The sequence below is a fragment of the Lithobates pipiens genome, unplaced genomic scaffold (genome assembly GCF_037356315.1).
Source record: "Lithobates pipiens isolate NorthernLeopardFrog02 unplaced genomic scaffold, aLitPip1_a1.2 Scaffold_22, whole genome shotgun sequence".
In the NCBI taxonomy this organism is placed as follows: domain Eukaryota; kingdom Metazoa; phylum Chordata; class Amphibia; order Anura; family Ranidae; genus Lithobates; species Lithobates pipiens.
Window position 1 is genome coordinate 201,937,430 of NW_027507784.1, and position 13,960 is coordinate 201,951,389.

The 13,960-nt window shown below is 44.6% G+C and overlaps 1 protein-coding gene across 9 annotated transcripts in view; it reads left to right on the top strand.

Moving 5' to 3' along the window:
* RBFOX1 (RNA binding fox-1 homolog 1) overlaps positions 1-13,960 on the top strand; it is a 1,314,070-nt gene that overhangs the window by 789,377 nt on the left and 510,733 nt on the right. For all 9 annotated transcript variants that reach the window (XM_077448827.1, XM_077448822.1, XM_077448828.1 and 6 more), the window contains exon 3: positions 8,177-8,320. In XM_077448827.1, the coding sequence (XP_077304953.1) occupies positions 8,177-8,320 (144 nt within the window). The remainder of the gene's footprint in view (positions 1-8,176; positions 8,321-13,960) is intronic.

Consider the following 13,960-nt stretch of genomic DNA (forward strand, 5'->3'; position numbering starts at 1 on the left):
TGGGAGAAACCAATGGCGGAGTTGGTCGAGTCTAGTGGCCCATAGGTAATCTAATAAGTCCGGGTATCCCATTCCCCCAACTCTTTTGTGCGGATGGAGGTTGGGACGAGAACATCTAGCTCTCCTACCTCCCCAGGTGAATTTCCATAATGTTGTGGACATTTCACGAATAAAGCGCAACGGAATTGGGATAGGCAATGAACGAAATAAGTAAAGGATCTGTGGTAATATGGCCATCTTAAAGGCTGCTATTTTGCCTAACCAGGACAGTTCCTTTTTTGCTATCTCATTGAGTTGGTGGGATATTTTGGTTATAAGAGGACCAAAATTTGCCGCAGCTAATGTGGAGGTGGTATTGGTTATATTAATGCCTAAGTATTTAATGGAACCCTTACTCCAAGTGTATGGTAGAGTGTTTTGGAGAGTAAGTTTTGTAGAGTGAGACACCCCTAGGTCTAAGACTAGAGATTTAGTAAAGTTCACTTTGTAGTATGATATTTCCCCAAAAGTGGATAACACCTTATGAGCCTGAGGGAGAGAGGTGCCTGGGTCCGTCAACATAAGTATAACATCATCGGCAAATAAGTTGATGACATGTTTTTGATGTCCCAACGTAAACCCTGTAATATGAGAGTGTGCTCGAATAGTTTCTGCTAGAGGTTCCATCATAAGATTGAAGATTGTAGGAGACAAAGGGCAGCCTTGGCGTGTGCCGTTAGAAATATTAAATGGCTTGGATAATATGCCCGAGGAGTATACCTGTGCTGACGGACATGAATATAGAGCCATTATCGCAGTCACTATGGGGCCTCGGAAACCAAAAGTAGTCAATACCGCTTCCATATATTTCCAGTGAACACGGTCGAACGCCTTCTCTGCATCTATTGAAAGAAGCAGAGAAGGCGTTCTAGATTTAACAGCATGATGGACAATATCTATAATACGACGTGTAGCGTCAGAGGTTTGCCTCCCCCTCACAAAACCCATCTGGTCGCGCTTAACAATATGTGGAATTATGTGCATCAAACGTTTGGCTAATAATTTAGCATAGATTTTTATATCTGAGTTGAGTAACGATATGGGTCTAAAATTGGCGGGTGTATTGGGGTCTTTACCGGGTTTGGGAAGGGTCACAATATGAGCTCTCAGCATCTCAGGAGGAAAGTGTGATCCATGTTTTGCTTTTTCGAAGGTTTCTAACATGTATGGGGCTATAGTCTCCTTGAAGACCTTGTAATATTCATTGCTAAACCCATCTGGGCCCGGGGATTTACCATTAGGAGTGGACATTATAATTTGGGAAATTTCCCGAATCGAGAATGGATCATTAAGCAAGGATAATTGATCTTCCGTCAACGAAGGGAGGTTAATCCGTGCAAGGAAATTAGTGATATCTGACATCATGGGTTGGGGAACTGTGGTATCTTTATGTAAGTTGTATAAGGATTCATAGTAGTCAGCAAATTGGTTCGCAATTTCTTGTGGGTTGGTAATTTTGTACTGCTTGGTAGGGTGTAGGATATGCGCAATTCTAGTTTTCACACGAGCCTGTTTAATTCTATTAGCCAAGTATTTCCCTGCTCTATTGGCATTTGCATAAGTGTGAAGTTGCAATCTCCGTAGATGTTTATCATATTGGTGTGTTAGCAATTCCCTCAAAGTTTCCCTAATCTTGGATATTTCTGTAGCCAGAGATGGCGACGGAGACTGTTTGTTTTGAGCTTCCATTTTGTGAAGAGTATCCAATGCGTGTTTTAATTTTTGTGTATGTTTCTTTTTTTCCCTGGCTCCCAATTGGATTAGAATGCCCCTCATGTATGCTTTATGAGCATTCCAGAGTGTAAAAGGGTTTGTATCAGGAGAATTGTTTATTTGAAAAAATTCTGTGAGGTGCTGAGAGATCACTGGAAGTAGTGTTGGTTCCTGAATAGTTCTAACATTACAGCGCCAGATGGGGGAGGAGGGGGGGACACCCTGTTCTTGAATAGACATTGTAATGACTGCATGGTCAGACCAAGTGATATCATGTATTCGAGCATCTGATATGCGTTGTAATAACCATTTGTCCGTCAAAAAAAGGTCTATGCGTGAGTACGAACAATGTCTCTTAGAGAAAAAGGAGTAATTTTTTTCATTTGCATGTAAACACCTCCAGGTGTCGAACAATTCATAGGTATGTAGAAGAGGTTGTAGAACGATAGGTCTTTTGAGAACGGTAGATGTAGTGTCGAGGTTAGGATCGGCAATTAGATTGAAGTCCCCACCAATAATGACCTGGCCGTACAGCATTGAGTGAGTCTTTTTGAATACTTTCTTTATAAAGCGAGTCTGATGTGAATTCGGTGCATAAAGAGTCACAATGGTATATGGCTGGGAGTTGATATCACCGGTGACGATGAGGTATCTCCCCCCGTCATCTATGAAGGACTCCTTCAATTGAAATGTGATAGTGTTCCTTATTGCTAATAATACTCCACCTTTTTTGCCATTCGGGTTACAAGCCAAGAAAACATGCGGATAGTCTCTATGACTGCAAGCAGGGGTTTTGTGTGTTTGAAAATGGGTTTCCTGCACGCAAAGTATGTCAGCCTTATGTGTGTTTGCTTCTTTCCATAAGGAGAATCTTTTGGCAGGGTGGTTAAGCCCCCGAGCATTCAGTGACATGCAGTTAATGGTCATTTATACCGAGAAGGTGGATGCAAATGAGAGGCAATGCGGTGTTATCTACTATACCATGCGTAGTCCGTTGGAGACAGGCTTCTGTGGAAAACTCGAGAGACGTCAGGAAATCATACAGGTGAAGGCAAGGTCGACTGCTGTATGTAAAAAACAAGAGATAAAAACAAGACAGAACAAGAAAAAAAGAACGTAAAGTCATCATAAAAATGGGATCTCAAACTGATCCACGTGCAGTCGTAGCTGCTAACTGATGAACGGGGGTGAAAGGAGACTCAAAAGGCTCCTAGTCGCCGGAGAGAATGAATGACTTCAGAAATAAGCTTATGAGCTGCCACCGGTGTGTTTCTTGCTATGGCGTTTGTGGGACACCACTTGCCATTCTGCTGGAATAGACCTGGGGTCTTGGGTAGGAGGTAGTTGTGTATGTTGTTCAGGCAAAATCCCCCATTCCCTGAGCATAGCTATACCTTCATCCAGTGTTATGATGGTTTTTGAAACACCGTTGTGTGTCACAATCAAAGAGGCAGGGTACTTCCACTTGTGGAGAATTTTGTGGTTCCTCAGGGCTTTAGTTATAGTAGCCAGATTGCGCCGTCTTTCCAGTGTGTGTCTAGATAAGTCAGGCAATAATTGCATGTCAGCATATTGTGATGGCAGAGTAGCAGCACTGCGTGCAGTGTGGAGAATGCGTTCTTTAACTTGGAAGAAGTGAATCCTCATTAGTATGTCCCGTGGGGTGCCTTCAGGGAGATAAGAAGGCTTAGGGATCCTATGGATTCTATCAATTATCAGGTCTTGTACAGACAGATCAGGTATCAATGTGGAGAATAGTGTTTGGGCATACTGTAGAAGTTGAGATGGAGAGATTGATTCAGGGACACCCCTCAATTTCAAATTGTTCCTTCTAGATCTGTCCTCAAGGTCTGCGACCTTGTCCTTGAGCCATGCGATTTCTTCCCCATGGGCCCTATGCGCTTCCACCATGACATTGTGAGAGGCTGCATGTTCTTCCAATTGCTGTTCTATTCTATCCACCCTGCAACCCACAGCTTGCACTTCAGAGCGACATTGGTTAATTGCCTGCACCATATCAGTATGCAAAGCTGATCTAAGAGAAAGCAACATCTCCTTCAGCACAGTATCTGACACAGGCCTGTCCTCTGTAGGAAACTCTGCTATGGGGTCCGGCAGTCGTGAGGCCTGTGGTGTATGAGTGCCTTGCTGTCCGCTTACCTCCATGTCCAGGCTTGGAGCTGGGGAGCTCATCCGCGGCTTGGACTTAACCGGACTCCGGGTGGTAGGGCTGGAGGAGCCTGAAGTGGAGCTGCTGTGCCCTCCGGGCCGTGTAGCAGCCGCTACCTGTCCTTCCTGGTCCGTGTGGCGCCTTGCGGCCTGGTGCGGATGGTGTGGCAGTTTCGCGCCGCCGCCATCTTGTGGCAGATCGCGCGGCCTGTTCATGAAGAAAGCTTGTAATTTCTGGGGTTGCGGCGTAGTTTTCCTTCGCCGGGACATCCCCTCGGTGTTAAGGCACTACGATCGCTGCTGGTCGGTGTGGATGGTTGCCGGTGCGCTCCGTACACAGCGAATCTCTCCGGTGGACGAGCGGAGCTGTAGACTCAGGCGTCCATCACAGCGCTCGGTCGGCCACGCCCCCCCCGATGTTCATTATATAATCTGCAACATTTTTAGTCAATTGCTTTAATTTATTCTTATTTTTAAACCATACAAAACTTAAGCTTGGTATGCACGGACTGCAAATTAGCCAGTTTAGCAGAAACCAAACAGATTTTGGCCTGTGTGTACCCCTGTCTATTCAACGGAAGCTGGTCTTTAGACCAGCTTCTGCCAAATAAATGGTCCTGCTGGAAAACCATCTTTCAATCAGTACTTACAGCCAATGGCTGCAGCTCTGATCTGTGTATTTGGACAGGGTGGGGGTGGGGGAGACACTGCTGCAAGAATACATTAGCTTATAATTGCTTAAAAGAGAGAGCTAAATATATGTTCTGACTTTTTCAAGAGAAAAATGAAAAAATACATTGAACAGCCCTGATTTCAAAACACAGTGCAGCCGTCATCTGAAATATGGCTATATTAATGTATGTATCCCCAAACAAAATGTTACCTTAAGACAGGCTAAGAATATTGGGCACAGATTAGTAATTGACCACTTGAGCTCCGGAAGATATGACCTCCTTTATGGCAAGGCCATTTTTGTGGTGGGTGGAGGTGATCATTTGTTTTTTGCTATTTGTTTTGTAATATGTTGTAGTTTAGGAAAATGGAGGTATTATTTCGAGAACTTATATGGAGAGGGGGAGTATCTAGGATTGCTCTACAAACTTTGCAATCACCTACAAGAAAAGGAGGAATGGCAGTTCCACACCCAAGGAGCTACTTTTTAGCTGCTCAGTTACAACACTTGGGAATGAGTGAGGAGATGGGTGGGGGAACTAACAGGGCCCTAATACTAATGGAGACCACCCATAAGAATATGGTAGAAGCTCTGGAGGCAAATTCATTTCCCCACAAAAAAATACCTACAATAAAATTAGTAGTAAAAGTGTGGAAGGCAGTTAAGGCGATTAAAGGCCTGGGAGGCTTAACTCAGTATACCCCACTGTGGGATAACCGGAACCTGCAGGAAATGGAAGAAATAGGGGGATATAAAGAATGGGAAGTTAAAGGGATAGATAAGTTGGCCCAGTTATACACAGGGAAAATATTAAAAACATTTAGCGCTTTAAGATCAGAGTTTGATATATCAAAACAATCATTTTATAAATACCTTCAAATTAGACACGCTCTAGAGAAACAATTTAATAGGCAAGGTCCTGTGTGGAATAACTCCCCTATTTTTAGCAGATTAAATGCCCCAGTAAGGACAAAAGGATTTATAGCGGATGTATATCCAGTCATATGTGAAGGAAGTATAGGAAGCCCAGAAAGGTTTAAATGCAGAAGGAAATGGGAGGAGGAATTGGGAATATTTACGGACGAACAGTGGATGAAAATACTGGAGGATGGTTACTCAATCTCAGTCTCACCTGCCCAGAAGATGTCACACTTAATGCTGCTACATAGAGCCTATTATACACCAAAAAGACTGTTTAGCTTTGGACGCAGAGCAGATGACAAATGCCCTAGATGCCAAGAGTCTGGAGACCTGGCACACATGTTCTGGCGATGCCCAAAATTGTTTCGCTACTGGTCAGAGATTGTTATCACCTTGAATGAAACATTTGGTGTGGCGATCAAGGGGGATCCCAGGATATGTGTGCTGGGCCTGGGAGAAGCAATAGGAAGATTGCGACACATAAATAAAGCAATACTGAGATGTCTGTTTCAGGCAAGAAAATTGTTAGCTCAAAGGTGGCAAGCAAAAAATGCCCCTTCAGCAGCGGACTGGCAGCTAGTAATCATGGAAACAATATGGAAAGAGAGGGTGATATATTTAAGGAGAGAAAATTTTAAAGAATTTAAAAAGATGTGGAAACCCTGGTTGGATAGAATGAGATATCCAGAATGAGGCATGGGAGAGGAGGAGGACGGGTAGAGAGAGAGGAAGTAGGAGGGGAAGGAGGAATATCTGAGCAATGAGTGAAAAGAGGGGTTAGATAGAAGAATTATTGACACATCATGGATAGGAAAGTTTTCTAAAGGTTTTATTCTGCTCTATAGTATTACTGTATCTGTAAGGGTGAAACAAGTGTTATACGTGTTATAGAGAATGTTTCTTTTGCTTTTATTATGTAAAAGAATGTTGAAAATGAATAAAGATTATGAAATTAAGAAAAAAAAAATATGTTGTAGTCCCTAATAAAGATATTTTTTTACATAATCTTGTTATAAACTTGTGGTGACATTTAGTACCCACTTTTTCTCCTTGAGGTCTCTTCACCATATTTTTTTTTGGTAGTATTCTGGGATACGCTGACTCCCACCCATATGGTGTTAACATATCTAGATTTACTGTAATCTCCCCCTCATTTAGTGTCATCTTATATGTTGACACATAATATAGTTCTATTATCTTGCATATAACATGCCACTTTGTACAGTATTGTAAAATACTGTAAAAAGCGCTGCTATATTCTTCATGTACTTCTTGACCTGGCGTGGTAGACTGCTCACTTAATGTAGTCTCTAGGTCACATTATTATACTTTTCGTTCACTTTCTCTCCCAGAGACACAACATGAATTAAGAGGAAATTTCCGAAAGCGAGGGAAATTCACCTGTTAGACAGCTGTTCCTAGAATATCCCTCCTGAATGTGATCTTTTTATTGCCTGTTCTGAGGACAACGCCTTATTTTCTTTCCCAGTGACAATGGTCACCAGGACAAATAGGGTGATGTCCAACGGGGACACAGACAGCATTAAATATGTAACCCTCAGGGGCGCATTTACAAAAATAATTGCATAAAAATTTGCCCAGTGAAAGTACATGTTACAGACAATTACTATGAAACTTACTAATAATTATTTAATTACGGTAATTATGTTAGGATTCTAGATACTTATACTGTATTGAAGTAACTTTCAATGTATATACTTGGTGTTCTCCTTTCATAGCAGACAATCCCTCTGAAGAAGACCCGTATCGCGGGTTGAAACGCGTCAGTCACATTCCCACTGTCTGTAATTCCGTACAGTGTTCATGTGAAATTGTTGTCTGTATATGTACACCCATTTCTTATTAATGTTGCTCTTTATTATTTTTCATTAATTGTCCAGTGGAGTTAATTTTTTAACCAATGTGCCATACGTTTTTATGTATCAATAAATATTCAAATCTTTTTTACTTAATATTCTCTTATATTTATTATTTTTTTGCTACCTAAAAACCCCACTGCAGGGGAATTTGTTCCCTGTTCTTTTTTGTCGATTTTTAGGGGTGAGCAGCACTCTCCAACCTTTTTGGTAGTGTGTTCTTTTTTTCATTACAACCTAATAACATTCACTTTTTGTCCCATTTGCAGATAATAAATGTACATGTACTTTCACTGGGCAAATTTACTCCTCAATTTTTTTTTTTTTAAAAGGCCTTTCAGTTTCTATGTAAGAAATACTGCTAATGATGACAGAGGGTCTAGCCCATTTATTTTTCCATTAAAAACTAAAAAAGTTTTTTTCCTGGGGATACATTTAATAAATTATGAGTCTCTTCCAGAGAAGTATAAATAATTTGTACAGGTAAAATAATACTGTAACTCTGCCTTTTGTGTAAAGTCAGAATTATATTAGTTAGATGTTGTGAAAAAAGGAGATGTTTCATTGGCATGTAAATGTGTAAATATTTTGTGTAAAGCTATGTGTAATATGTTCATAGTGCATAAATATAAAGCAAAGCATTTTGCAAGCTTTATTTTACAAAAAATTGCATTTGTTTTTATTCATTTTGTCTATGATTTTGAAATGTATCCATGCTGTTGAATTTCTGGAAAAAATGTGATTAACAATTACAGTTCATTAAATCTTTTTCTTTTCTATTCAGCAAACAGATGATTCAGCACAGACTGATGGCCAACAACAGACACAGTCTTCAGAAAACACAGAAAACAAAACACAGCCGAAGAGACTCCATGTTTCAAATATTCCTTTCAGGTTTAGAGATCCAGATCTTAGACAAATGTTTGGAGTAAGTACCTAAACTCATTTGGGCTGATTTACTAAAGGAATAGAGACTATTCACTTAGCGAAGTGAACGTACACTTTACATTGTTAATATGCACTTAAATTAGACAAAAAGGAGGATCCAGGTTCACATAAATCATTCAATCATGTGAGAGCAAAAATGCATTTTTTTTCCTGCAGGTGATTTAATATTTGCAAAGAGCATCCACTTTTCAAAGTGAAAACTAATTTTCATATATGCGCATGTGTGTGTTTGTTTGAATGATTGATAAGAAGAACACTTTTGCAGCCAAGTTGGAATAAAACCTACCTATTCTGTTACATGTTTAATTTAACGTAAAAACATGCTGGTTAGACCTTCTCCTCTGCTGAACTGACATCGGGAGGGCTTTGCTTCCTGGCTGTTACCCATCCCTCTGTGTGGTGACTAGGGATGAGCTTCGTGTTCGAGTCGAACATACGTTCGACTCGAACATTGGCTGTTCGCCCGTTCGGCGAATTCCGAACATTATGGGCCGTTCGCGCCAAATTCATGTGGCGCTCACGGCCCACAATGCACTGCGTCATCGCAGTGCATTGCTAGCTCATGATTGGCCAAGCATGCACTGTGACCCCTCATGCTTGGCCAATCACAGCGCCAGCAGCAAGGAGAGCCATGATTGGCCACAGGCAGGATGCCTGTGGCCAATCATAGCTCACGCCCCACACTATATAAGGCCGCCAGCACGGCGGTCTTGTGTAGTGTGTTGGCGTCTGAAGCAGTTAGTGGGTGTTCTGTGTACCTTCAACACAGTATACACCGATCGTTATCGGCCGATTTTCGATCTTGCTCTTCTGTAGTGGTTGTTGTCTGAGTGCCCTGACCACAGTATACACCGCTATATTCACCTCACCTATATAGCTAGTGATCTATCTTTTATAATAGAGCTTGCAGTCAGTAGTGTTAGGAGCTTGTGCGTGCTGTCTGCGTGCTCTGTACCCAGTACACACCGCTATATCCACCTACATAGCTCTTCTCTATTTGAGCCATCTGCCATCTGCAGGAGTTATTGGAAGTTGTGTGTGCCTCCAGCACAGCACAGTATACATCTGTATATACCCCTTTATCTCTGGTGTTCTATAATAAAGGCATCTGCAGGAGTTAGTGAGTGTTTTGTGCCTCCAGCACAATATACACCTGTATCTACCCTTTATTGCTGTTCTCTAATAGAGCCATCTGCAGGGCTTAGTGGGTGTTGTGTGCCTCCAGTACAGTATACCCCTTTATCTCTGGTGTTCTATAATAAAGGCATCTGCAGGAGTTAGTGGGTGTTGTGTGCCTCCAGCACAATATACACCTGTATCTACCCTTTATTGCTGTTCTCTAATAGAGCCATCTGCAGGGCTTAGTGGGTGTTGTGTGCCTCCAGTACAGTATACCCCTTTATTTCTGGTGTTCTATAATAAAGGCATCTGCAGGAGTTAGTGGGTGTTGTGTGCCTCCAGCACAATATACACTACCCAACTGCTGTTTTACCTAACTCCCTTCAGGCCATTACCATGTCTGGAAGGCCAGCAAGGAGAGGCAGACAGGCGCGAGCCGATAAAAGAGGGCAAGCAGGCTCTGTGTCTAGAGACAACAGTGCTGGTCGTGGACACGGTGCATTGTCATCAGCACGTGGCCATGGGACACGCTAGTCCTTCTTTTCGGTAGCTGGACATGTTGAACCGCAACATGCCAACGACTTGGTAGAGTGGATGACCAAGCCCTCTTCATCCTCCTCATCCTCTCTCACCCAGTCTCAGGGTACTAGCAAAGCAGCTGCCAACGCATCGTCTTCCCTCGTCTCAATGTCATCATCAGTGACTCCTTCCCTAGACCCACCACATCCTCCTGAGGAGTTTCCTGAACTCTTTGAGCACAGTGTTGGGTACATGCTCCAGGAGGATGCCCAGTGTTTTGTAGGCTCTGATGTTGACACTCAGCTAGAGGAAGGCAGTAGCGTGAATGCAGAGAGAGGGGATGCTCAAGAAGGACAGCAATCTGGCAGTCATGTTCCACAAGCTGCAGCATACTGCCAGGTTTGCTACAGAGATGAATAGGGATGGGATGATGAGGGCACTGACTCCACGTGGGTGCATGGTAGGAGAGAGGAGGAGGAGGAGGAGGAGGAGGTACATGTCCAACGAGGCAGGATGCCCTCCGGGGGCCAGCTTAGGGGCAGCACACTGACTGAATCACACCGCAGAGCTCCGCCTGTGCAGGACGCTGCCTCTGCACGTTATTCTAAAAGTTCTTTGGTGTGGGCCTTTTTTGAGACGAGTGCATCAGATCGCATCGCTGCTATTTGCAACATTTGTCTCAAGCGTATCTCGCATGGCCAAAACATCAGCCGCTTGGGCACCACATGCTTGACCAGACATATGTTGACCTGCCATGCAGCTCGTTGGCAAGTGTACCTCAAAGACCCACACCAAAGAACAAAGCGGACCTCTCCTTGCTCCTCATCAGCTGGCATCTCCAACCCCACTAGACCTTCAATCCTCTCTGAAACCTGCTCTGAGAGGAATGAAGGTGTAGAATTAGGTGTGTCACAGCCAAGTGCTTCCGGGCACTCTGCTAGTAGTACACCCACGTCCGATTATAGCAGGCAAATGTCCCTGCCCCAGCTACTGGACCAGCGAAAGAAGTTCACTCCCAGCCATCCACATGCCCAGCGGTTGAATGCTAGCTTGGCTAAATTGCTAGCACTTCAACTGCTGCCTTTTCAGTTGGTAGACTCGGCCCCCTTCCGTGAGTTTGTACAATGTGCGGTTCCTCAGTGGCAGGTCCCCAAACGCCACTTTTTCTAACAGAAGGCGATTCCGGCTCTCTACCGGCATGTGGAAGGCAATGTCCTTGCCTCGCTGGACAGGGCAGTCAGCGGTAAGGTGCATTTTACCGCTGACTCATGGTCCAGCAGGCATGGACAGGGACGTTACCTGTCTTTCACGGCCCATTGGGTCACTCTTCTGGCAGCTGGGAAGGATGCAGGACAAGGTGCAGTAGTGTTGGAGGTTGTTCCGCCACCACGCCTCCAAAATGCTACTATTGGTTGTGACACACCTCTCTCCTCCACCCCTCCTCTTCTTCTTCCTCCATGGCCTCTTCCAGTGCTCTGTCCTCAGAATCAGTGGTGCTCCGTAGGCGTTCCAGGGGCTACGCAAGTATGCAGGCAAAACGATGCCATGCCGTGCTTGCACTGGTTTGTTTGGGGGACAGGAACCACACTGGGGCGGATGTTTTGTCAGCTCTGCAGGGGCAGGCCGAGAGGTGGTTGACGCCACGCCAGCTTAAGCCAAGAATGGTGGTTTGCGACAATGGCACCAACCTCCTCTCCGCCCTCTGACAATGACAACTGACCCATGTGCCCTGTGTAGCTCACGTCCTTAACCTGGTGGTGCAGCGGTTCTTGGGCAGGTACCCCGGCTTACAGGATGTCCTGAAGCAGGCCAGGAAAGTCTGTGTGCATTTCCGCTGATCATTTAATGCCTGTGCTCGGCTGGCTGAGCTCCAAAAGGAGTTGAACCTGCCCAAGAACCGCCTTATATGTGACATGCCCACCAGGTGGAACTCAACGTTGGCCATGCTGCAGTGGCTTCACACACAGCAGAGGGCCATCAATGAGTACCTGTGCGACTACGGCACCAGGACAGGGTCAGGGGACCTCGGTTTTTTTCTCACCACGCCAGTGGGGCATGATCAGGGATGCATGCACTGTCCTGTCACCGTTTGAGGAGGCCACAAGGATGGTGAGCAGTGACAGTGCATGCATCAGTGACACTGTACCTCTTGTCCACCTCTTGGAGCATACGCTGCAAGGAATAATGGACAGGGCACTTGAGGCAGAACAGAGGCAGGAAGAGGAGGACTTCCTTGCCTCTCAAGGCCCCCTTTATCCAGACAGTGTTCCTGCTGTGCCACCGATCACACAGGAAGAGGATGAGGAGGAGGAAGAGGAGGAGAAGGATGATTGTGTCAGCATGGAGGTGGAGGCTGGCACTCAGCATCAGCAGCAGCAGCAGCAGTCTTGTAGGGATGATTTACAGTCCCAAGAAACACATGGACTTGTATGTGGCTGGGAGGAGGTAGCTGCGGATCATTTTGTCCTTAGTGACCCAGAGGACTCCGGACCGAATGCCTCAGCTAACCTACGCTGCATGGCCTCCCTGATCCTGCAAAGCCTGCGGAAGGATCCTCGTATTCTTCGGATCAAGGAGAGGGACCATTACTGGCTGGCCACTCTCCTTGATCCACGGTACAAGGGTAAGGTTGCCGACCTTATCTTGCCATCGCAGAGGGAGCAGAGGATGAGACATCTCCGGGAGGCCTTGCAGAAAGGTCTGTGCAACGCGTTCCCAGAGACTGGGAGGTTACAAACTCCTGGTCCTGGACAACGTGTTGCTGAGGCATCGGTCAGAAGGAGCGGTGGAGAAGGTGGCCGTCTGACTGATGCTTTCAGTCAATTTTTTAGTCCGCAGCCCCAAGGTATGATCGGTTCCAGCAACCATCGCCATCGTCTGATTTACATGGTGCAGGAATACCTAGGGGCAAGGTCAGACTTGGACACCTTTCCCTCCGAAAATCCTCTGGCTTACTGGGTCTTGAGGATGGATCACTGGCCAGAGCTTGCACAGTATGCAATTGAGCTACTGGCCTGTCCTGCATCCAGCGTTCTTTCGGAACGCACCTTCAGTGCTGCTGGTGGCTTTGTTACCGATCTCAGGGTGCGCCTGTCCACCGAATCAGTTGATCGACTGACCTTCATCAAGATGAATCAGTCTTGGATCACCACTAGCTACCAAGCACCTGAAGCTGATGTAACCGAATAATTTTTTTTGAAATATCACATCCCTTCAAGACTGCCTATGATGATGCTGAGTGATTGTCCTGTTATGTTGATTGTCTATCCTCTTCCTCCTCCGCTGATATGTTGGAAGAACATTTCTGGTTCTGGGTGATGCCATCAGCCCAATTTTTCTGCCCCTGTTTAACAGGGGCATTTAATTACAATTTTTGATGCAATGCTTTGCAGCAGGGCTAATTCCTGCAATAAACCTAGAGTATATGGGAGAGGTTGCAGTGTCGTGCCACCAGCACCAGTGCCTAAGGCCCAATTTTTCTGCCCCTGTTTTTTTTTTTTATATATATTTTTATTGAAAGGCTTGCAATGTGTACAGAAAAGGCAGACATTTGGTAACAATGGCAAACATACATGTGTCAATTTACAGTCTACATCATATTAATAGAGTTGTACACTGTGGCCCACTTGGCGCCAGAGGGTAACAAGCCCCTTGTTTGTTTTATAACAAAAGTAACAATTTTCAAAGAATACAGAGAAAAAACAGGTAAGTAACGGTGATTTTTAACACCGTAAATGAAAACAACAGAAAAAAAATATAACAAATCAATCAAATTTCCTTATGGTAGACCATGGGGACCATTGAAAACAGAAATTTGAGTATTTTCCTTCCATACTAGCCAGTAGCTGCTCATGCTTATACGTTTCATCAATTCTTCTGACCAATTCCCCCTTGCTAGGAGGACAGGGGTTTTACCCATATTTTGCTATCAGTAGTCTAGCTGTAGACAGTATCTGGACCACTATCAATCTCAAGGATGGTG